Source organism: Arvicola amphibius, chromosome 5 (genome assembly GCF_903992535.2).
Source record: "Arvicola amphibius chromosome 5, mArvAmp1.2, whole genome shotgun sequence".
In the NCBI taxonomy this organism is placed as follows: domain Eukaryota; kingdom Metazoa; phylum Chordata; class Mammalia; order Rodentia; family Cricetidae; genus Arvicola; species Arvicola amphibius.
Window position 1 is genome coordinate 94,328,183 of NC_052051.1, and position 25,295 is coordinate 94,353,477.

A 25,295-nucleotide genomic window follows, 5' to 3' on the forward strand; every position below is an offset into this window, starting at 1 on the left:
GTACCTCTAACTTGCTAATCTTAGTGCACCTTAAGGTGTTAAAAATGTTTTAAGATGGGGCTGGAGAGATGGCTCAGAGGTTAAGAGCATTGCCTGCTCTTCCGAAGGTCCTGAGTTCAATTCCCAGCAACCACATGGTGGCTCACAACCATCTGTAATGAGGTTTGGTGCCCTCTTCTGGTCTGCAGGTGTACACACAGACAGAATATTGTATACATAATAAATAAAGTAAATGAATATAAAAAAATGTTTTAAGATGGAAAAGTAAGAACCGCAGCTTTGAAAGCCTGAGAGTGGATTGGTCCTAGTGACTAGGTACCGAAAATGATACAACAATGGCCAACACTGAGCTGAAGACAGATGTGGGTAGATGATAGTAAAAATAAATACAGAGAGACATAAAGAGATGGTAAAAGATTTGACAAAATGTGTTAAAACGTCTATTCACATATATACTTGGATGCCAGGCAGAAGATTTACATAACTGAGTAAGAATGATATACAAACGTGCTTCATTTGGAATATTTCAAAATTGACAGTAGAATCAAACTTAAGATTTGATAATAATATAATTAATATTTACATAATAAAATTTACACTTAAACAACAGTAAGCCTGTATGAAATGAAAGACAATGAGAAACTCTTTAAAACCATCTGAATATAAAAATATAAAAGGCTATCAGCTAATTTCTATATGACAGATAATCTCACTGTCTGCATGACATTCTAGTGTAAAACACAGACATCGAATGTGAAGGTAAGTGAAGGCACTCTCCATGGAGACAGAAGAGGCTAGTCACCAGCAGGCACTCACTAAAGGTAACACTCATAAATGTTCTTCGAGCAGAGAGAAGTGATCAAAGAAGAAATGAAAATGATAATTTAAATAAATGAGAAAATTGACAAGAATTGGCTGTATGATAGAAATTGAGAGAAATTTTATAAATCTCAAAACATTATAAGTAGACATAATACATTTTCTGACAGAAATGAAATCAACAAAAACTAAGTAATAGACTAATTGCAGGATATCATTTATTTGAACTTTTAGGGGAAAAAAACTACATGTCATGAAAGAATTAACAATAGGAATTGACAAAACATTTTGATAATTATCTTAAAAATGTAATGGAGTGAAACTATTGTGTAATAACCAAAATAATGAGCAAACAGGAAATGATAGCCCTAAATACTCACACCAGGAAAGGAGGACGTGGAGTGGAGCTAAGGCTCAGCAGGGAAAGCCTGGGCTGCTCTCTCAGAGGACCGAGTCCAGGAGCCAGCACCTATCTGATGTTTCATAACTGCCTGGAACTTCATTTCAAGGGCGCCCCATCTCACACTATCTTCTGGCTCTTCTCGGCTCCTGGATGCATAAAAATACATTAAATGAATGAATAAATAAACAAATAGATAAAATTTTAAAATAGAAGACAGGATTAAAAAAATCAATCACTCAAACTAATGTTGAGACGTTTATTTATTTAGTGTATTTATTTTATGGTGTTGGAGATAATAGCTCCATCTCTAAGAAGTTATATCAAAACAGTATCTGATTATCTCATACAGTTTGTCATTTTGATGCAAAACTAGCTGGCCCAAGAGAACACCATAAAGTATTACTGCAAAAACCTAAAGAACACCTAAGCAAGGGTAAATGATGGGGAACTTCAGCCAATCGCGTGCTGTTTAAGGTATGCCCTCCCCATCCCTACCCGCCCCCACCACCCCGGCCCCAAATAGCCTATAAAACACCCATGTGCGTTTGTTTTCTCCTCTTTGTTTCCTGGAACCCTGGTTTTGTAAGTTCCCCTTCTTCCCCTTTATTAAAGCTAAATATTCTTTATTAAAGCTAGTCTGGTTAAGTTTAACTGCCGATCGATCATGCCCATTAACCTGCATTCAAGATTTGGATTATTTACAACTTTGTATTATTGTTTTTAAATTCTTGATGTATGAAGTACATCTGGAGTAAAGGATAAGTATTCTAATTTTTTTTGGTTTTTTGATACAGAATTCCTCTGTGTATCTCTGGCAGTCCTGGAGCTCACTCTTTAGATCATGCTGGCCTTGAACTCATAGAGTTCTTTGTCTCCTTTGTCTCCCTGACTGCTGGAATTAAAAGCATGCTCCACCACTGCCTGGCGGGTATTCTAACTTCTGAACCTCCATAATGGAAAAGTAAATTTATATTTTTAAAGCAACATAATCTCTGGTATTGTGTTACAATAGCCTAAGATGGCAGAGACTTTTTTTTGGTATATTATTTATTTACTACATTAAAAACTCACTTTCTTAGCTAGCTTTCGTGGTGCATGCCTTCAATCCCATCACTTAGGAGGCAGAGGCAGGTGAATCTCTATAAATTCAAGCTTGGCATGGGCCACAAAGCAAGTTCCAGATCAGTCAAGCTATAGTGTGACTATGTCTCCAAGACTATCATTTTATTTAAGAGAATTATTTTATTATATTATAATTAATAGCTTGAAGCAACCTGTTTTGGTTTAATACCTTATCTACTTCTGTATTGTTCCTTTCCTTCTCTCCTTTCCCTTTGTTTGTTTGTTTATCAGACAGGGTCTTTCCCTGTATCTCTGGCTGTCTTGGAACTCGATATGTAGAAAAGGTTGGCTTGGAACTTCCAGAGACCCACTTATCACCATATTCAGCCCTCTCTTGCCTCTGCTGCTATTTTAACACTCAAATTTTGTCATTATGTATTACTAGCTTTCAAATCATAACTTGACTTTTGTAGTTTTATCTTTTATCTTTTAATGTGATAGATTTATAACAAAAATGTATATATGCTGCTTCTGTCATATTTATTATGTGGTTACTTTTACACTAAAAAAACTTTCTTTTTGGGGGGGGTTAAGTCACTCTCTAGCACACTACCAGTTTAGCATCAAGCCTTCCCCTCAGAGCAGGGTGTGCTGGTGTATAATTTCAATGCAAGTATGTGAAGGGTGAACTGGGAGGGAGGATCAAGGTGAACCTTATGAGTTCCAGCCTGAGCTACATGAGACTTTGTCTGAAAGGGTTTCTCTTTGGTATTTCGTATAAGCCAGGTATTCTAGTGACAATTTCTCAGTTGTTGTTTGTAGGTAGTGTCTCAATTTCTCCTTCATTATCTCTGTGTGTGTATGTGTGTGCGTGTACATGCAAGTATGCTTGCACATGTTGTGGGGACGACAGTGGAGGCCGGAGGTTGACATTGGTTGTGTTCTTCTCAATCACTCCCCAACTTATTTGTTGAGAAGTGATCTCCCACTGAACCTACACTGCACAAATTTGGTCAGGCTGACTGGTCAGTGAATTCTAGGGATCTGCCTATTTCTGCCTCTCGTCCTGGGACTAAAGATGTATACTGCCATGCCCCTGGCTTTTTTGTGGATGTTAGGGATCCATACCCAGGTCCTCAGGCTTGTATGGTAAGCACCTTACCAACTGAACCATCTTCCAGCTTCGAATTTCTCCTTGAATCCAAAACTATCCTTGAAAGATAGTTTTGTTGGATAAAGAATTCTTCTCTGACATACTTCTCCAGCCTTCATTTCTTATTTTGAGAGATACCAGTTTTAATTAACTAAAATATTGTAGATTCAGGCAGCCTAGTGACGTGGGGGTAAAGGTGCTTGTTCTCAAGCCTGACAAAACTGAATTTGATCCCCTGGATCTATGTGATGAAAGGCGAGAATAATCCAGTGAACTGTCCTCCAGCCTATACATGTGAGCCATAGTATACATACATGTACATACACACACTCACACACACTCTACAGGGAAGTTCTTTCAAATTAAAACAGACTATGCATATATGTCATCTTTCTTATAAGGTTTTATTATTTTTATTTTATGTGTGTGGATGTTTTGCCTACACACATGTGCACTACATATACGCCTGGTGCCTGTGGAGTCCAGGAGAGGATATTAGATCCTCTGGAACTGGAATTACAGACAACTGGGAGCCCTCACGTGGGTGTTAGGAATCAAACCCAGTTCCCTTGGAAGAGCATCCAATGCTCTTACCCTCTGAGACACCTCTCCACCCCTCTCTTATTTTTCAATCTAAAGTTAGCGAAACTGGAGGACTGAAAAGATGGCTCGGGGTTAACAGTGCATACTGCTTTCTCAGAAGACTCAATTTCGGTTCTCAGCACCTACATATAGTGGCTTTCAATCACCTGTAGCTCCAGCTTTAGGAAATCTTATGTTCTCTTCTTGATTCCATGGGTATCTGCACATATATGCACACACTTACCCCCACACATATGTATATATGAAGACTGTAAAATGCAATAAAATTGTAAAGTTCACAAAGCTGTTAATAAAAGTACAGTTTTCTCATAGTTTCTACCTGACTTGGGCCATTTTAAAAAGGACAACAGAGGCTAGAGACATGACTCAGTGGTTAAAAAGGATAATGAGCTGGAGACGCAGCTCAGTGGTTAAAGTGTTTGCTGTTCTTGCCAAGGACCTGGATTAGGTTCCTATCACCCATGTCAGGCAGATCACTTCTTGGAACTCCAGCAAAAAGATCCAAGTTCCTCTTCAGGCCTCCAAGGGCACCCAAAACTCATGTACACATACCAAAAAACACAAACACACTGTAATGGTCAGTCCCGTCTCTTTACGAGACAAGCCACACCCACTCCCCCCCTCCACTGAGGCAGGCAGATCTTCCTTCCTGCTTGTAGCCTGAGTCTCTTCCTTTTCCATCTCCCTCTCAAAGAGGCAGCTTCCATCTCTCCCTTCTCCCCCCTCTCTGTCTCTCTCTCTGCTCTTCTCCCTTTCTTTCTCTTCCCCTCCATAACCCACTAAATAAATATCCAGCCTCACTCTGTGTGGCGTGTCTCTGTCTCTCACCCACTGCTGCGTGTCTCCCTTCCCTGGGACCAGCCACCTTCAAAGACCTACGGCATGGTTTCCTGGCATGCACATCTGTCTGTCTCTCCTCCTGGCCCGCTGCAGCCACTTGGGGAACTATGCTGTCCCTGCCTAGGACTGGCTGCTCTTGGGACCCACTGTTTGCTGCCTGCCTGCCACATGGCCCTCTGCCAACTGCCGCTGCTTGGGGACCTGCTGCATTTCTACTGCTGCAGCCTCTGGGAATCTGCAGCATTTTTAATTAATCCATTTCACACACACATACACCCTTTTTATTTCAAAACAAGAAATGGTAAAAACTGAAGCCTGAGATTTGTTTTAATGTTTATTTACTTACTTCTTGTGTGTGTGTGTTTCTGTGTGTGTGCATGATTACATACATGTGAATGCCATTAAGTCATCTCTACAGTACCCATTTTTAAATGTATAAAGCCTTCCACAAAATTTGTCTGCAATATTTCTTATTGTATAAAAATAGGCTTAGAAGGGAGAATAATGGGTAATAACTATTGCAACATTCCTTAAATGAAATTTGGCCCCCATACCACTTTAAACAACTCATTGTGAAATAAAATTTACTGTTTCTAAAGGGAAGCCTCAACTTTTATTACAGTTATTGCTCTACCATCCTTGAAATGATGGTCAAGTATGAGCAATATTCTTACATGCTACTATCACCGCTTCTGGTTTTATGAAGGAACGTGGATGTTAATAAGCACATCATACATCTGTCTGGGGGACCTAAGGCTGGGTAGAAGTCAGGGACCGTGTCATCTGAAGACAGGACTCTACCTGAATTGATAGCTTCATTCCTTTCACAGTGGTCATAAGTGTCTCCAGATGTGTCGGGGACCAGCCACGACACAAATACTTCTCTCCAGGGTAAAGGCATGGGGATTTAGAAATAAAGAATATGAAGAAGCAAATGAAAATAATAAAACAGAGGAATATGTAGGATAGTATTGGGATGGAATTTTTGTGAGTACTGAAAAGTTGCCTGCATTTAATTTACAACTGCTTAAAATACCCTTGACCCCCAAAAGGTAGAGTAAGGCAAAAGACTGCTTTAACATGATACAAGGAAATGAACATACCAATTGAAAGTCACAGGCTACAATCTTAGTTAAACATTCTGTTCCTAGAGCAAAACAAGTCACACTCACTCCCTAGACCAAAACACTCTGTAGGCAAACCAGTCCCTGAGTGGAATCCCAAGTTATCTCCTTAAAGGGAACTGGAATTTAGTTGGATCCCTAGACTTTTTCTTTGAGGTAGGAAAAGATCTACTTCAAAACCATCTTACCCTGTCTTGGCAAGATTTGACACTCTTTTTTCTTACCCTGTTTGTCTTGTCTGGACATCATGCATTTTGTCTGTGGTGGATGCATGGGCAGTTCCTTGCACAAAGGCCAGTTTTGACAAGAAGAAAACAAGCTCCAAGTGGAGTGTTTTCAGTGCTCAACCTTCTCTTGAGAATAGATCAGTGCTGCCAGGAGCAATAGTGTCTCACGTCAACAAAATCCTTAATTATTTAAATGCCCTTGTCTACAGCTCTTTGAAGTGGTTGAAGATTACCTAACTATGCAGAATATAATTTCTATATACCTAAAGAACCTGATTAGTCTAACTATAAGTATGACAAACATAGATGACTATTGATCTATAATTCTTAATACCTATATAACTTAAAGACTAAGACTTCATATTAGAATATTAAACAATCTTTTGTTTTGCTTTTTCGAGACAGGGTTTCCCTTTACTTTCTAGAGCCTGTCCTGAAACTAGCTCTTGTAGACCAGGCTGGCCTCGAACTCAGAGATCCGCCAGCCTCTGCCTCCCGAGTGCTGGGATTAAAGGCGTGCGCCACCACCGCCCAGCTAGAATATTAAACAATCTTTAAACAACTGTGCAACAAATGAGGACAATGACCTTAAAATGTAAACAACGTATAAGTATCTTGATCAAAATATATTGCAATATGATGAATATTTACTAAAATTGTATCAATATACAACATGTCTTAAGCAGAGGTATAAATATGACATAAATATGCATAAAATATGACAATATAACTTTGCCTAGGTAAACAAATATTGTAGACAAAAATAGGAACATATTCAATATAATTTGTGTCAATATACAAGAATCTATACCAATGTAAATTGCCTTTAAGTAATAGCTCACAAGTATTCACTATCCATTATTACTACTTGTAGGAGGAGGGCCCACTTATTCATCCTGGCTGCTTGGCTAGCTTAGCCCCAAAATAACCACACAGAAACTGTATTAATTAAATCACTGCTTGGCCCATTAGCTCTAGCTTCCTATTGGCTAACTCTTATATTAATTTAAACCATTTCTATGAATCTGTTTATCGCCACATGGCAGTGGCTTATCACTAAAATTCCCAGCGCCTGTTCCTGGTGGCTCCATGGCATCTCTCTGACACTGCCTTCTTTCTCCCAGCATGCCTTTTAGTTTTCCCCACCTACCTAAGTTCTGCCCTACCAACAGGCCAATGCAGTTTCTTTATCCATTAACCAATGAAAGCAACAGATAGACAGAAGGACCTCCCACACCATACTGATCTGGACAGAACTCCAAATAGGAACCTCAGAAAAACCGTACTGAATATCCAAAGACTATTTGTAATTATACCAGACAGTAATTTTGAAACTTAACCATCATTTTGCTTTCACCGGATCTCATAGAAAGAACATCATCCCCATGACAGCTGTAAATAATTCGAGAAGAAAACAAAGTTTGCCCTCAGGGTTAGAGACATCAATTAGGGGTTGGTTGTAATTGGTATAGGGTTGGGGTTTGGGGGGAATTAAGCAGGCTCATACTAATTGGTGTGGGAGCTCCTTCTGTCTATGTGTTGCTTTCATTGGTTAATGAATAAAGGGATAGCTTTGGGCCTATAGCAAAGCTATAAGGGAACAGAGCTAGGTAGGGAAAACTAAACAGAATGTTGGGAAAAAGAGGCAGGGAGACAACATGGAGCAGCCAGAGACAGACATGCTGAGTCTTTGCTGGTAGGCCACAACTTTGTGGTAATACACAGATTAATAAAAATGGGTTAAAAATTAAGATGTAAGAGTTAGCCAATAAGAAGATAGAGCTAATGGGCCAAGTAGTGATTTAATTAATACAGTTTCTGTGTGATTATTTTGGTTCTGAGTGGTCAGGACAAACAAGTGCCCTCCTCCAACAATTGTAAAAATGTGTGCCATTTCAGCTAACCAAGTTGGAACCATCTTGAGCAGCTGGTACCCAAAACAAGTCTTGTAGTAGTGCTATCAGCATCATGATGGCATATCAATCAGGTAGAGTCGTTGTTGTAGAGCCCCATCTTCTTACTGGAAACTTCAAAGATTACTGCAGGAAAATTCAGTGTTCATTGTGGAAAACATAAACATTATTTATACAGACTATATTCAATGGAAGGTACAATAGAGACAAAAATATGTATGAAGAAAAGTAAAATTCTTTCTAAATTCTTTCTTCTTTCTGTTTCATACTAGACAGCTCCTGACATGAAACAGAAACTCTATTTTTTTTCTTTTAACAACATGCTTGGATTTAGAGAAGGACAGAGCCATTGTCCAACTCCAAAGCCAACTTTGATTTTTTAAATGAGTCATGACTACTATTCTAGTTTATATTCAGAGATTCTTACTCTCAGATGACCTGTACTCATAAGTCATAATTCTTCTTGCTTGCTGATCCTTCTCTGGATAATTATCTTTTCCTCTTCAGGCATCTAGATGTCCAGGGTCTCTTGATTTTTTAAAAATGAGTATTTTCCTGCAAAGACTATAACAGAACCCTGCCCCAGTCCTTATGAGGTTTCCTTACCACTTGTATGGTTGCCACTGAGCCATTGTTTCTCTTTATCAAACTGAATTTTTATTAATTTTGATAGTATCCATAACATTTCTTCTCCTATTGAAACAAGAGCAAAACCTCTCCCCAGAGTAGCACATCTCCTAGTTTCCATTGTGAGGTCAACACATCCTTGAAACACACTGGCTGATTTAACTCAGAAGACGTTTTTTCCCTTTTATATTTTTATTGATTTTTATTGAGCTCTATATTTTTCTCTGCTCCCCTCTCTGCAATTCCCCTCCCCTTCAACCCTCTCCCAATATCCCCATGCACCCAATTTACTCAGTAGATCTTGTCTTTTTCTACTTCCCATGTAGATTAGATCCACGTATGTCTGTTTCTCTTACAGTCCTCATTGTTGTCTAGGTTCTCTGGGATTGTGGTTTGTAGGCTGGTTTTCTTTGCTTTATGTTTAAAAACTACTTATGAGTGAGCACATGTGATAATTGTCTTTCTGGGTCTGGGTTACTTCACTCAATATGATGTTTTCTAGCTCCATCCATTTGCCTGCAAATTTCAAGATGTTATTTTTTTCTGCTGTGTAGTACTCCATTGTATAAATGTACCACATTTTCCTTATCCATTCTTCAGTTGAGGGGCATTTAGGTTGTTTTCAGGTTCTGGCTATGACAAACAGTGCTGCTATGAACATAGTTGAGCACATGTCCTTGTGGTACAATGAGTGGTATTACTGGTCTTGAGGAAGGTTGTTTCCTAATTTTCTGAGAAATTACTATACTGATATCCAAAGGGCCTGTACCAGCTTGTACTCCCACTAGCAATGCAGAAGTGTTTCCTTTTCCCCACAACCTCATCATTGTTTTTGGTCTTGTCCGTTCTTACAGGTATAAGATGGAATCTCAGAGTTGTTTTGATTTGCATTTCCCTGATGACTAAGGATGTTGAGCATTTCCTTAAGTGTCTTTCAGCCATTTTAGATTTCTCTGTTGAGAGTTCTCTGTTCAGGTCTGTACTCCATTTTTTTTTTTTACTGGACTATTTGTTCTTTTGATGATCAATTTCTTGAGTTTTTTGTATATTTTGGAGATCAGACCTCTGTCTGATGTGGTGTTGGTGAAGATCTTTTCCCATTCTGTAGGCTGTTGTTTTGTTGACCATGTCCTTTGCTTTACAGAAGCTTTTCAGTTTCATGAGGTTTCATCTATTAATTGTTTCTCTCAGTGTCTATGCTACTGGGGTTATATTTAGAAAGTGGTCTCCTATACTACTGCATTCAAGCGTACTTTCCACTTACTCTTCTATGAGGTTCAGTGTACCTGGCTTTATGTTGAGGACTTTGATCCATCTGGACTTGAGTTTTGTGCATGGTGATAGATATGGATCTATTTTTATTCTTCTACATGTTGATATACAGTTATGCCATCACCATTTGTTAAATATGCTTTCTTTTTCCCATTTGATATTTTTTGCTTCTTTGTCAAAAATCAGGTGTTCAAAAGTATGTGGATTAATACCCAGGTCTTCAATTCCCATTCCATTGGTCCTCCTGTCTGTTTTTATACCAATACCAGGCTGTTTTCAATACTGTAGCTCTGTAGTAGAGTTTGAAGTCACAGGGATTGTGATGCTTCCAGAAGTTCTTTTATTGTACAGGAATGTTTTGGTTATCCTGGGTTTTTTGCTTTTTCATATGAAGTTGAGTACTGTTCTTTTGAGGTCTGTGAAGAATTTTGCTGGGATTTTGATGTGCATTGCATGAATCTGTAGATTGCTTTTGGTAAGATTGCCATTTTTACTATATTAATTCTGCCTACCTAAGAGCATGGGAGATCTTTCCACTTTCTGGTGTCTTCTTCAATTTTTTTCTTCAAAGATTAAGAGTTCTTGTCATACAAGTCTTCCACTTGTTTGGTTAGAGTTACTTCAAGATATTTTATGCTATTTGTGGCTACTGTGAAGGGTGTTGATTCTCTGATTTCTTCCCCAGCCCTTTTATCATCTGTGTACAGAAGGGCTACTGATTTTTTTGAGTTAATCTTGTATTCTGCTACATTACTGAAAGTGTTTATGAGTTGTAGAAGTTCCTTGGTAGAATTTTTGGGGTCGCTTATATAAACTATCATATCATCAGCAAATAGTGAGAGTTTGACTTCTTCTTTTCCAGTTTGTATCCCCTTGATCTCCTTTGGTTGTTATATTGCTCTAGCTAGGACCTCAAGAACTATATTGAATAGTATATCCAATAGTATATATTGGAGAGAGTCGAAAACCATGTATTTTTCCTGATTTCAGTGGGATCACTGGAATTCTCTCCCTTTAGTTTGATGTTGGCTGTTGGCTTGCTGTATATGGCCTTTATTATGTTTAGGTATGTTCCTTATATCCCTGCTCTCTCCAAGACCTTTATCATAAAGAGATGTTGTATTTTGTTGAAAGTTTTTTTTCGGCATCTAATGAGATGATCATGTGGTTTTTATTTTTCAGTTTGTTTATATCGTGGATTACATTGACAGATTTTTGTATGTTGAACCATCTTGCATCTCTGGGAGGAAGCTAACTTGATCATGGTGGATGATGGTTCTGATGTGTTCTTGGATTCAATTTGCCAGTATTTTGTTTAGTATTTTTGCATCAATGTTCACGAGTGAGATTGGGCTGTAATTCTTTTTCTTAGTAATATCTTTCTGTAGTTTGGGGTATCAGGGTAATTGTAGCTTCATAAAAAGAGTTTGGCAATGTTCCTTCTGTTTCTATTACATGGAATAATTTGGGAGTATTGGTATTAGTTCTTCTGAAAGTCTTGTAGAATTATGAGCTGAACCCATCTGGTCCTGGGCTTTCTTTTGGGGAGGGGGAGACTTTTGATAACTGTTTCTATTTCCTCAGCAGTTAAAGGTTTGTTTAATTTGCTTATCTGGTCTTGATTTAATTTTTGTCCATTTCCTTTAAATTTTCCAATTTTGTGGAGTACAGGTTTTTGAAATATGACCTGATGATTCTTTGTATTTCCTCCCTGTCTGTTGTTATATCCCCCTTTTCATTTCTGATTTTGATAATTTGAATATTTTCTCTCTGCCTTTTGGTTCGTTTTGATTAATGTTTTTCTATTTTGTTGATTTTCTCGAAGAACCAACTCTTTGTGTCATTGATTCTTTGTATTGTTTTCTTTGTTTCTATATTGTTGATTTCAGCTCTCAATTTGATTATTTCCTGCCATCTAGTTCTCTTAGGTGAGTTTACTTCTTTTTGTTCTAAAGTTTTCAAATGTTTTGTTAATTCACTAGTGTGGGATTTTTCCAGCTTCTTTATGTAAACATTTAGTGCTATGAACTTTCCTCTTAACACTGCTTTCATGGTGTCCCATAAATTAGAGTATGTTGTGTGTTCATTTTCATTGAATTTTATGAATTCTTTAATTTTTTCCTTTATTTATTCCTTGACCCATTGATGATTCAGGTGAGCATTGTTTGATCCTCTGCTCAGTTAATTTAATTGCCAGGTAACCCATGCAAGATCTTTTTGAAAAGCCTTATATCAACAAATCTCTCTCCTTTCAACAATGTATACATACAAACACACACACACACACACACACACACACACACACACACACACACACACATCCTTTTTGGCATCATTTCAGTGTCCCATAAGAGTAAGGCTCTGCCAGGGCAGTGGTGGCGCACACCTTTAGTCCCAGCACTCGGGAGACAGAAATGGGAGGATCTCTGTGAGTTTGAGACCAGCCTGGTCTACAAAGCAAGTTCCAGGAAAACCAGGACTATTCAGAAAAACCCTGTCTCAAAAAAGAAAACAACAACAACAACAACAAAAACAAGCAGAAAGGTGAAAGCTCTGTCTTTGAAGTGCCTTCGTCCATGCTCTTGTAGTCAAATAAAAGTGAAAGATTTGAGTTTCTGCAGGTCTTACCTGGCCACATATATTCAACTCTGAATATGCACTTGGTCTTCTCAATGTTTAGGAGTATGAATTTTTTAATAATTCATTTTATTTTATGTGCATTGCTGACAGGCCCCTGGAATTGGAGTTACACACAGTATAAGCTGCCATGCGGGTGTTGAGAACTGAACCTAGATCCTCTGGAAGGGCAGTCAGTGCTCCTAAGTGCTGAGCCATCTCTCTAGGCTGGAATATGACTGTTTAGAAATAATTATTCACTTACTTACTGTGATGGTGAAGCAAATGTGGTGGTCAGAGGACAACTTGTGTGAGTCAGTTCTCTCCTTCCACAGCATGGGTCCCGGAGATCCTATTCAGATTGCCAGGCTTGGTGGCAAGTACCTTTACCTGAGGGGACCTTTGTTCACCTGACTTTTTTTTTTAAACATTTTTAGTTACCATATGAAGCAATGGATTTCATTGTGACACTCTCATACCTATGTATCATCAGACTTTGTTCTTATTTACACCTCCTCTCACATCTTCTCTCTTGTTGATTTCCTCCCTCCCCCCAGAGTCCTTCCTTCTGTTTCGGTGTCATATATACCACATTATCCCTTCAGAGCATTGTGAAGCAAGGCCCTTACATACAACCCGTTCCTTACTGTCACTTTAACTTTTTGTTCAGCCTGAATGGTAACTTCATCTCAGCAAGATGTAATATAAAATTGACACTTACTGTGTCCCACAAAAGGATTTTAGGTAAGAGTTATCTATTGAGTATACTCTTAGGCCAAATAAAGATGTCCAATGAATGTAGTTCTTCCTGGTCATTACCTCTCAGGTCAAATAGTCGCAGATTTCTGGGGTTGGAGATTTGGGTTCATTATATGAATTCAAAGCTGCTTCTATCCTCTCCAATAATTGGTGTAGTGTAGATTTATAGGGTCATCATGGCCATTAGTCTGTGATTTTCAGAAATATTATGGAGCCTTAGAAATGTGATGGAATATGACAAATTGAAAGGTCACAAGGTCTACTCTTAATTACATCCAACTATTGTCATGAGCACAAGCTTTTGCAATTTGAATTTCTAATTCTGAATTTCTAAATTTTGAATTTCTAAAAACTAATTGACTTCCCCCAGTTTTCTTTTTCCTTTTATGGAGGATCAGAGTTTTTGAGATGGAGTCCTGACTTCACCACTTAGGACGTTTTTCTCCTAATTTGTATCTTATAATTGAAGTGTTTAGACTATTTACTTAATTACTTAGTGTAATTTCTCACTTTTTGTCTCATTCTACTAAAACCTCTTCTCCTCCCATTATCTGTACCCTTCCCATTTCTCTGTCTCTCATTAGACATTGAACCCAAAATCTTATGTGTGCTAACTGACCTTCATACCCAGCCCAATTTTCAATGAAGTTATTTGAATATTTTAATTATTCTATATTATCTTCCTTTTTGACATAATAGTTACAATTAGCTTTGAACATCTTTCTTTCTTATTGGTGCTAATGAGTATGATTTTGGACATTTTTGTCCCATAGAAAGTAAAAATTATTTTTGTAGGACTTATAGAGAGGGCTCTATGATTATGAGTGCTTACTCTTCTTCCAGAGGAACCAAGTTAGGGCCCTAACATCCATATCAGGTGGTTCACTAATGCCTGCAACTCTAACTCTGGGGGAATCACCCCTTCTGGCCTCTGAAGGCAACTGCATTGACATATACAATCCCACACAGAGACACACATGCACATGCAATTGAAAAATAATGAAACAAATCTTAAAATAATTTTGTAAAGATACTATGGTACTATGGTTTTTTTTGTTTGTTTGTTGCTTTCAAAAATTCATTTGGTTTTATGAGTACTAAGTGAATGTTCCAGAGTCACAAGACATCTGGGGATCTCACTGACATCTAATGGACTGTTTCTGAGTTTCAATAGTTTATGAGCACATATTGAGAACTAAAACCCATGTACGCAAAGGGTCTTAGAGCACACAATACTCTCTTAAGAGTACAAAGTATAAACTGGATGTGCTTGTGCACGTCTGTAATCTTAGCACTTAGATCAAAAAAGGAGCCTCAGACATTCAAGGCCATCCTCAGCTATGCAGAGAGTTACCTGTTGGAGACCCTGTCTCAAGAAAACAAAACTGGGGCCTGGGGAGATGGCTTAGCCATTCAGAGCATGCACTGCTCTTCTGGAGGACCTGGTTTTGGTTCCAAGCATCCAAGGGGTGGATCACAGCTGTCTGTTTCTTTGGTTCCAAGGGGTACAATATTGTGTTTTAGTTTCTGAGAGCACCAGACATGCATATAGTGCACAGACATACAAGCAGGAAACACATCCATAATCAAATATTAATAAATCTCAAAACACAAAGCAAAAGAAACAAGAATCAAGGAGAGGAAAGGGCAAAAACTTATCAAAAGTGACCAAAAAGTTTAAGAATTACTAATTGTAGCATGTATATTTACAAATAATAATCTATTTTATTTATAATGTAATCCCAGCACTCGGGAGGCAGAGGCAGGCGGATCTCTGTGAGTTCGAGACCAGCCTGGTCTACAAGAGCTAGTTCCAGGACAGGCTCCAAAGCCGCAGAGAAACCCTGTCTCGAAAAAACCAAAAAAAAAAAAAAAAAAAAAAAAAAAAAAGAAAAAAAAAAAGAATGTTACAGTAATTTTTTTTTTATCCATTACACTGGTTTTACCATGGACTTTTTATTTTTATTTCATTTAATTATTGTGTGTGTGTGTGTGTGTGTGTTTGTGTATGCATGAGAGAGGAGGGTGATATATTTTCATGCCATGGTGTACATTTGGAGGTCAGAGGAACCTCCTACTCTTCTGCTTGCTTGCTGGGCTTGGAACAAGGTCGGTTCAAATACATTTTCACCAGCTTTCTGTTTTCAATGGTTTCCTTTACTGCTTAAGTTTTCCCTTAATTCTTTTCACAAGTTGGAAAGGTACCTGTAGGGTACCCTGGACTCACAACTCCTTTTAGTCCATTTAGCCTCAGGCTTTCCTTGATTTTCCTTGAGCACTGGATTTAGCTCCATTACCTTTCCTGGTGCTCCTTTTCTCTTCAATTGTACATTTTATATTTTTCCTTGCTTGGCTTGCTCCTTTTCTTTAAGATCTACAAAAGAATGAACACTAATAACCACATGACAAAGTCAATACTAAACTGTCTTGGAATTTCCTCTATAAATGCAATAATCAAAAATTCTTCATTTAGCCTGAGGCAGATTTTTTTTTTATATAGAAGGGCAGAAAGCAGCCACATTCTTCACCAAAATATCATGTGAAATGTCTCGAGCGCACTCACCAACATTCCAGGTGGTCATCAGCATCATTCTCAGTGCCACCATTACTTCCCAAAACACTAACCCTCACTATAGACCTGACTCAGTTCATTCTTAATGAATTCACTGTTTGATAACATAAGAAAAGGTGAAAATGTCCCAAGGAGGCTTTGTTAGAATCTACTTTGAATGGAAATTTCTAGATTATAGAAAATATTTTTTTTGATTGAGAATTGAGAAAAGTGGTTTGGTTCTGACTAGAATAATGATTGTGCACAAAGATGTATGCTGTTCTTTTTATTGTTTTGAAATCTCTGGAAGCCACCACTAGGATTGACTCATCAAATGCCGCAGAGACTGTGAGCGGAAATACTTGGGAGGCTAGCCCCTAAGGGGTCTTGCTCTGAGCACAATTCTAAGGACTGACTTGGGTTCTGCCTTTGCAGTACATCCTAAAAACTGATGGGAGCGCAGAGGCTTAGGAGATCAGCACATTTCGTAGTGCAGATGCTCTATTAATTACAAACAATTAAGTCTTAAAGAAATTCTCCTATGCAAACACAGTTATCTCTGACATCTGCACGTACAGGATCTATTTTAGGAAAAAACAATTTTAATCCCATGATTTTAGTTTCACTAAATATTGAACATATTCTAGGAAAACTTCATTTAGTCAGTTCGATGAAACATACTTAAAGGATACAAACAAATATGCATGGAAATTAGAAAGCGAAACATTTGGAAGCCAACATGAAGTTTCCTATTATACGGTGTCAGGCCTGGCTCTACTTTTTGAGAGTTTCAATTCTGTCTGCATCTGTTTGTGTGCACAATCAGGAATTAATTATTCACGCTGACAGCTTCCTCTCTCTGACCCATTCTTCTCTTAGCGCCATGGCCTGAACTCTTTAGTGCATGTGCAGATCCAACAGGCCTGCTGTCTCTCTTTGGGAAGATGCCTACTCCAGAGCACACTTTTCCAGCTCTCCAAGCCCTTCTATTGCTCAGGCAGACTTCCCAGGTTCGTGGGTGGTTTCTGCCTTAGCTAAATTTTAGTCTCTTCTTCACTCCCCACTCCTCTGCCAATCGCTACCCCAGGATTTCTTGTAGAAGTAACCAGTATCGTCTAGGTCAGGCCCGCTCCAGGCCTCAACCTCCCTTTCTCTGAATTCTCTACTTTTCCAGGGAAAGCTAACTGACTGGGTTTTTACCAAGGAAGTCTGGAGATGAAGTATTGTCCTCTATAGTGCACATTTGCGGTTTTAGATGGCCCTTTCAACCAACGCTTTCCAACAGATGCAGTGCAAAGGAACATATAGAAAACACTTTAGTGTCAATGGGACAACCACAGCAAACACTAGGGCTCTTTTCCTCATAGGGCCCTAGCCCACTTCTCCAAACACTGGAAGGCTTGTAACCTATGGTCTACAGAGTCTCCGCTTCTACTGGTAAGCCATGCTTTAAAATATCTGTCTGAGTCCTCCCTGGGATGTGAGGACTTTTCAAACGTATTTGTTTTTGTTTTTAAAAACTGGAATGTAGAAATTCAGACAAGTGTTGGTTGGTATGCCTATAGGATTTCCATGCTAGCTGTCAAGTGGACGCAAGGGGGGCAACAGGATGTTTGCAGATTCACTTTTCCCCTCTGAAATACTGTTCCTAATTACTAAGGTACTGTTGGTAAATCAAATGTGCCCATCCATGCCAAGCATTGGACACAGTTACCAGTGGACCGTTACCACTGGTTACGGTTCAGCTTTGAAGAGTATTTTCAGTTCCGTGGGATTATATGAATCCACTTGTATCATAGCGCTTTTCTTAGGAGAGTGAAAGACAAGTTAATTCCCAAGAACAGTTACCACTGGACCGGAGGGAGAAGGCGCCATCCTTTATTCTTAGAATGGCCTATCTTAATCCTCGTGTGCGCGTGTTTGTGTAATGTTTCAAATGCACGGAGTGGGTGTGGTATGGGAACACACATGGGGCGCAGAATAAAACTTCTCTCCTTCCACCATGTTGGTCCAGCTTGTATTTAGGATGTCAGGCCTGACCACAAGCACCTTTACCAGCTGAGACATCTGAAAGCCTAATCTTCACCCTTTAGAGCTTTTTAAATATAGCGGGGCATTTCCACCTTAAGTCACACGAATGCTCTGTAGTTCTGTCCTTGTTTGTTAATAGTTACTGTTTTTGTTGTCCTTTTTTATAGCCGCATAATATACTCGAGAGATTCCTGTCCATCCGTACTTCCAAATAGCAGGGCAGACACACCGTCCGCTGAATGAATTAAAATGACCTGTGAAAATTTTGGAAATAACATTAAAAAGTACGTTTGTTCTTCATTTTATTAATAATTTAGGCACGAATTCTGGAGCATCACTGATGAGTAACACGGCATATTAACCTTCCTTTGTGGGATTGGGAAGTCTAGGTTTGCAGAATTAATCCGCAGCAGCGTGTTTCTTTATTAATTTGCAGCTGTTGGTTTTCTCCCCCTCAAACTGACTTGAAGCCTTGCAGCTTGGGCCTAATTAACAAGCACTAAGTATTTAACTGGAAAAGAGTGTGCCTTTTCATAGCTTCCTTTCAAAGGCCCTAAGTCAGATCAAGTGATCCACAAGTGTGGGAGGGGTCTGTCCCGAAGTAAGCTGCGGGGCGGCTTCCTTTCAACTGCTGGGCTAGACTTTGCGAGCTCGCGAGCGACTCCAAGGTGCGCACGTGGAGCGCAAGGAGCCATTTAAACCAGCGAATCCGCGTTCTCGCTTCCGACCCGGCAGTCGCTCCCGAGTCCCGGCTGTCCCTTTCCCTCTCGGTGGCGGCCCAGGACAGCCGCCTCTTCCCCGGAGGGTCGCGGGCGCAGTTGGGGACAGTTTGGCGGGCGGGCCCCGCGTTTCCTGTGACAGCGCGGCCGGGCCGCTCCTCCCGCGGCGGCGGGACCATTTCCTGAGCGTCCCGGCGGAGGCGGCCGGCGCGGCGCTACCATCAGAGCGCGGGCGCGGGGGTGACGCCCGACAGCGGCCAAGGACGGGCGGTCGGGCGGTGGCGGCGCGGCGCGGGGGCTCGAGCCGCCCTGGCCTCGACGAGCTTCCTAGACGCCTTGCTGTGAGCTGCGGCTCCGCGCCGAGCCAGGCTCGGCCGGCGATGCGCGCGGCCCCGGAGCCTCGTCCCCCCCTCGGCGCGCGCTGAGGTGGGCCTGCCCGGGAGGCGGGCGTCGGGCCCCCAGCTCCGTGGACCCCGGAGCGCTCCGGACTCGCCGATCGCGGGCTCGGTGGCAACATGTCTGTGGCGTTCGCAGCCCCGAGGCAGCGGGGCAAGGGGGAGATCACGCCAGCCGCCATCCAGAAGGTGAGCTCGGGCAGGCGCCGGAGCGCGGGCCGAGACGGGGTAGCGTGGGGGGGGGGGAGCGGCCCGGCGGTGGTGAGGGCGGGCGCCGGGAAGCCGGCAGAACCCTTTGGCGCCTGCTCTGCCCGCACAAAAGCGCCGGCAACCGCCGCCCGATTTCCCCGCGGGGCGCGTGTACTCGGCGAGGCGGCGCGGGGCCGGGAGTGGGGCGGCCCGCGAGAGTCCGCCGTCGCCCCGCCCCGCTGGGACCCCACTCGCGGAAGCCGGAGCCTGGAGTGTTGCGCCGCAAACTCCTCGGAGTTGAGGCCCTCCCGGGAGAACTTGGGGACCTTCCGCACAGGCTCGGGGCAGGCGAGGAAGGAGCCTGTGGGCACGGGGGTTCCCCGAGGAGCACCCGGGATCCGATCCCTTCTGCTCCGGATAGATGTGCCTGAGCGCAGGCCGGGCGCTGGGTTTCGGGAGGGCGAGCCTACTCCTCGCCGGCCAACTGCGGCTGTCTGCACTGACGGGCGGGCGGTTTGCATTAAGTCAGCGTAGAAGGGCTGGGACTGCGCCCTCAGAGGACAGTGCCACCCCAGTCGCCTCTCGGGGACTGCCAACTGGGGACACAAAGGTTCTTTATTATCCTCTGAGCCTGTGTCTAGCAAGGCACTATTCTAGATCTCAGCGTGGTAGACTTTGAAAAGTCGCTTGTCAAGTTTAGCAGTTTGCCCTGAGTATCTCCATCTTGTCCCCCGCCCTGGAGCAAGGTTGAGAGAAAGTCAACTTGTAGTACCAATCGGGGCACCCTTGCAGACCCGTGGGTTAATGGCCACCGGTTTCTGTTTACTGTCAGGGTCTTTGTAGTGTGGAGTTTATCATTTGCCCAACTGTTGCTTTATTTTCTTTGAAGAAACCCGCCTGGCAGTGCCTGGAAACGCAGTTTCTTTCTCTAGTGGTAGTCTGGTGAACAGCTTCCCTTACACACGTGCAGGAAACATGTTTTTGGCGGAATTATGCGCTTTCCCTTTGAACTCTAGAAAAAGTCTGGCGTTTTCCTTTTTCTCAGTAGAGTTCTTTCTTATATGTTTTATTAGTTGTTTATCATGAGTGAGTGATGTAGAAGGTGCTAACTGGTCATTTTTCAAAAATTCTCGATAAGAAGTGGAAAATGGCTTAGGACTTTTTATTGTGTGTGTGTGTCTATCATGTGTATGCAGTGCCTGGGGATGTCAGAAGAAACACTAGATTCCCTGGAACCAGAGTTAACAGCCTGTTGTGAGTTACATTGTGGTTCTGGGATCCAAAGCCAGGTCCTCGGCGGGAGCGTTTAAGGAATCTTGTCTTCTGGGACCATCTCTTCAGCCCTCCAAAGTGTATTCCAGTGTACGTTTTGTTTGCAGTGTCAGACATTGCTATTAGACAAGAGACAGGCATCTGGTTGGGATTGTTTAACGTGTTATGCGTTCCTTGGTTTGAGTATTGAATTGATGGCACTCAGGAGGCAGAAGCAGACAGATCTCCGAATTTGAGACCAGCCTGGTCTACCCAGTGAGTTCCAGGACAGCCAGGACTACACAGAAACCCTGTCTCGGAAAACCAAAATAAACAAAAAACAACAACAGCCGGGCGGTGGTGGCGCAAGCCTTTAATCCCAGCACTCGGGAGGCAGAGGCAGGTGGATCTCTGTGAGTTCGACCTGGTCTACAAGAGCTAGTTCCAGGACAGGCTCCAAAGCCTGTCTCGAAACCAAAAAAAAAAAAAAACAAAAAAAAAAAAAACAACAACAACAAACTCTTGGTATCTAGTGATCATATTTAAGAAGCACACCTTAGAGAAGTGTTTGCCCTCAGTAATTAATGATTATGATAAATGTGCAGAACTATATACGTTAATGGTAATGGGATCTTTGTTTTTAATTAAAAATGACGTTAAATGATTGAGATGGTGCTTTTGGTATTGTTGCCTGGATATTTACTGAATCATGAGAGGTGGGTTGAGGATCAGTGTTACCCCGATATTGAGGCTCTTACAGACTTAGGTGGTGCACTAGGGACAGTGACCTGGCACTTTGTTTAGTGCCATTGGTACAGAGGAACTATTTAACCCTCAAAGTCACGGTTGCTTAGATAGTTATCAGATGATACAATGATAATTTATGTGTCTTTTTTAAAGCTTTTGAGATACCTCATTTTATATTGTAATCTCAAATTCTATTAAATACTGTAAATGTATAGCGATTGTTAGGCTATGTGTTGCTTTAGAGAATCACAAATCTATACAGTTAGAAAAGAAGGTAGCCTATTACTTCAAGTCCTTGTGTTTATTTCAGTCTGGGTAAGGGACAGATCTTTTCCCTTTGTACTACAAACTGTTCGAATACTCCAAAACCAGCTTTCAGCTAGTTGAAACTGTAGTTACAGATAGCATAGCTGGTAATTAAATGTATTATAAAGCAAAAACAAAACAGTGGGACTTGAAGGATGGGTTCAGTGGGGTTCAGGGAGTTGTCCTCTAATCTCACGTGCACCTTGGCACTTGGAGGTGTGTGTGTGGGGGGGGGCGTGCGTGTGTGCATGAGTGCGTGCAGTGAGAGAGTGCGAGCTCACACTCACTAATGCTAAATAAAATAAAAGAAGCATTGCTTTTCCTTTCTGGGTCTCAAGAAGAAGAGATATTGGAATAGGTATTAAACATAATTGATTAAATGTGATATCATTCCAAATATACAGAGTAAAGTTTTTTTGTGTGTTATAAGTTATAATCTATATTAACAGAAGACCCCAGGAGGTTCAGTTTTCATGTAGATATGACATTTCTAGAAAAATAGATTATAAAAATCAGTTGTTGCAGAATTATCCATATGAATCATGTATAGCATATTTTATAAGTGATTTATACATTTTAACAGTAATGAAAGTTTTTAACTAAGTTAATTCAATCTTATGATTTTTACTTTTTATTTATTTTGTTTATTTGTTTATATGTTGTCTGTCTGTCTGTCTATCTATCTATCTATCTATCTATCTATCTATCTATCTATCTATCTATCTATCTATCTAATCTATGGTTTTTTTTTGAGATAGGGTTGTCCTGGAACTTATTCTTGTAGACCAGGCTGGTCTACAAGACTCACAGAGTCTTGTACTCAAACTCACAGAGATCCTCCTGCCTTTGCCTTCTGAGTGCTGGGATTGAAGGCATCCCTGCATCACCACTTGCCAGCCAATTTCACAATTTTTATTTCTGTGGACTTAAATTGTAGCAGCAGGTAGAAACAATAGCAGCGATTCTCCCAGGGTGTTGTTTTTCTTGTCCACTGGATAATTTTGTAATCTGTAAGGATGGCTTTGAGGAACATTTCTGACTGTGAAGTGCTTCTGTAGTAAACTGTCTTTCCTCTTCTGACGTCTTAGTTTTTCATTTTTCTTGATGAGTGCTAGATTAACAATAAAGTTTTTCTTGTTTATGTTTCAGATGCTGGATGAAAATAACCATCTTATTCAGTGTATAATGGACTATCAGAATAAGGGGAAGGCGTCCGAGTGCTCTCAGTAAGACCCATGGAACTTCTTGTGTCGGAGCGCTGTTGTTCTTTTCTGTAGAACAACAGTTTTAAACTGTGCTGTGGTTGTGGCTGGAGAAAATGTTCATCTCCACAGAGGGAAATGTGTTTATTGGCCATCGTTGGGAATCTTTGGTTGTTGTTTTATTGCTTTTTTTTTTTTTTTTTTGAGACAGGGTTTCTCTGTATAGCCTTGGCTGCCCTGGAACTCACTGTAGACCAGGCTGGCCTTGAACTAGAGATTCCCCCTGCCTCTACTTTTGGAGTGCCGGGATTAAAGGTGTGCTCCACCATCTATTAGTGTGAACTTGAATTATTGGGGACCTTTTGTGTAAATGGAGTCTAACAATGTGTAGTCTGTTTTGACTGACTTCTCTGAGATAGGGTCTCATGAAGCCCAGGCTGTGGTCAAATTCCTGATCCCTCTCAGTGTGCCTCTCAAGTGCACATTATGCAGTGTGCCAAAGACCCAGCTGTAATTGTAGGTTTTTCCTGCCTGCTAGTTCCCGAATAACCACTCGGGTTTAATATTAATTATGAATGCTTGCCAGATGGCTCAGGCTTATTACTAGTTAGCTGTTACATTTAAATTAACCCATTTCTGTTAATCTAAGTATTGCCATGTAGCTATGGCAATGTAGCACCCAACTCTGATTGACTTTTCTCACGTAGCATAATGTTTCCAAGGGTGATCCATGCTAGCACGTGCACTAGACTTCCCTATAATGCCAATGATCTTCCACTATTCTCTGTCATTTGGATTGTTTCCAATTCTCTGTTCATGACACTGCTCTGAATTTATATGACTTTGTTTCTTCTTGATTCTTTTACAAAAGAAAAGCACTTTATGATGGGAGTTAGGTGTCATTTTTTTTTCCTATTTTTTACTCATTTTTAAAATAATAACTTTAAACTTGTACAGAACCTCATCTATAGAAACTTAAAGTATTAGCCTGGTGGTGGTGGCGCAGGCCTTTAATCCCAGCACTCGGGAGGCAGAGGCAGGTAGATCTCTGAGTTCAAGATCGGCCTAGTCAACAGCAAGTTTTAGGATAGCCAGGATTACACAGAGAAACTCTGCCTCAAAAAACAAAACAAGAAACATGTATGTACTGTATTTAGTTACTTCTATGGATACTGAGATCCTAGAGACTAATCATCATTTTCAAGTACCAAACTTTTATTTTAAAGTGGTCTGTCTGAGGTAAGTGGTAGACCCTGATAGACTCAGGTGGGAAGCTGGGCATGGCCAAGAATCCCAGCACCTTCAAGGCTGAGGGGGGCGAATTGTAGAGTCCTGAGCCACACCTAGGACAACAACAAAGCAGATCCAAAGAAGATGTGATGTAGAGTTGCCGATACTGTCAAGCGTCCAAAGCAGCAGTGCCCAGATGCATGTAAATACAAGCCGTATCTTCTAGTGATGCCGCAAAGAAGTGGCTTGGCTGTGCTTTACTTGGTTCATTATTTATAAAATGCTGTCACCTTGATATGTGGCTTCTATATGGCATTGAGCATTAGCACTCCCTTTCCATCCCGAGTTGTGTGTAGTATTTTGGATTAGAACCAAATGTGTCCTGTTACCATGTCCAGTGACTGCTGCACTGGAGAACAGGGTTTTAGAGGATTTCACTCTGCCATATTTAGGGCCCATCCTTTCCTAGAGGTCTCATTGACCTGCTCTTGGGAGATAGTCCCAGCAAACAGTTGCTTTGCTTTCCCATCTTTATTGGGCTCTTGCCCTCTGGTGATTCACTTGACCTCTGAATTCTAGGTCTCTCTTTCCCTTTGTTTAAATTATTTTTAAAATAAAAATCTCTTGTTCACTATTATAAAAAATTTGTTAATTACCTCTTAATTCTTATTATCTTATTTGCTTCTCTCTGTTTTTATGTCAATACAAAGATTACGATATCCTAGTGTTTATAGAAGCAATCTTTTTTCTCTTTCCTGTTAAGGCAGAATCAAGTTTAGACTCTTGTTTCTGTTTGGCAAGTGCTACCTCACTGACTTGTCCAGTCCTAGACTGCAGTTCCTAAGTGGATTACTAGGTCAGAGCATGCTGACTTGCCAAACTACCCTGCCAGAAATGTCCTTGCTTTATTTCATCCCTGTCCTGTGTTCACCCGCCACTGTCAGCAGTGGATGTTGGCCATCTTTTACACAATTCTGTCCATCTGATTGGTAAAAAAAAAAACCAAACAAACCAGTTTTTAAACAAATGCTCCTTTGAAAGCACTTTCTGTTTAATGAAAAAGACTCAATGATAGTTCTAGCAATTACGATATGTCCTTTACTGAAATTCTTCAGAGGGTAACAGATTAGCCTAGTTGTTCTTTATTAATAGACATTTGAGAATCATTGCAGGTTTTTCCTAAAGTTGGCACGTCTTCTTAGATCGCCCGAGTATAGATTATGGAGTGACTAGTGCGGTACTGTCATCTCAGTCGT

At 40.8% G+C, this 25,295-nt stretch overlaps 1 protein-coding gene across 2 annotated transcripts in view; it reads left to right on the forward strand.

The window, feature by feature from the left end:
- Positions 1 to 19,159: 19,159 nt before the first annotated feature.
- The window catches only part of Ss18 (SS18 subunit of BAF chromatin remodeling complex), a 61,007-nt gene continuing 54,871 nt past the window's right edge, over positions 19,160 to 25,295 (forward strand). For both annotated transcript variants that reach the window (XM_038330276.1, XM_038330277.1), the window contains exons 1-2: positions 19,160 to 19,303; positions 22,757 to 22,833. In XM_038330276.1, the coding sequence (XP_038186204.1) occupies positions 19,235 to 19,303; positions 22,757 to 22,833 (146 nt within the window). In that variant the 5' untranslated portion in view covers positions 19,160 to 19,234. The remainder of the gene's footprint in view (positions 19,304 to 22,756; positions 22,834 to 25,295) is intronic.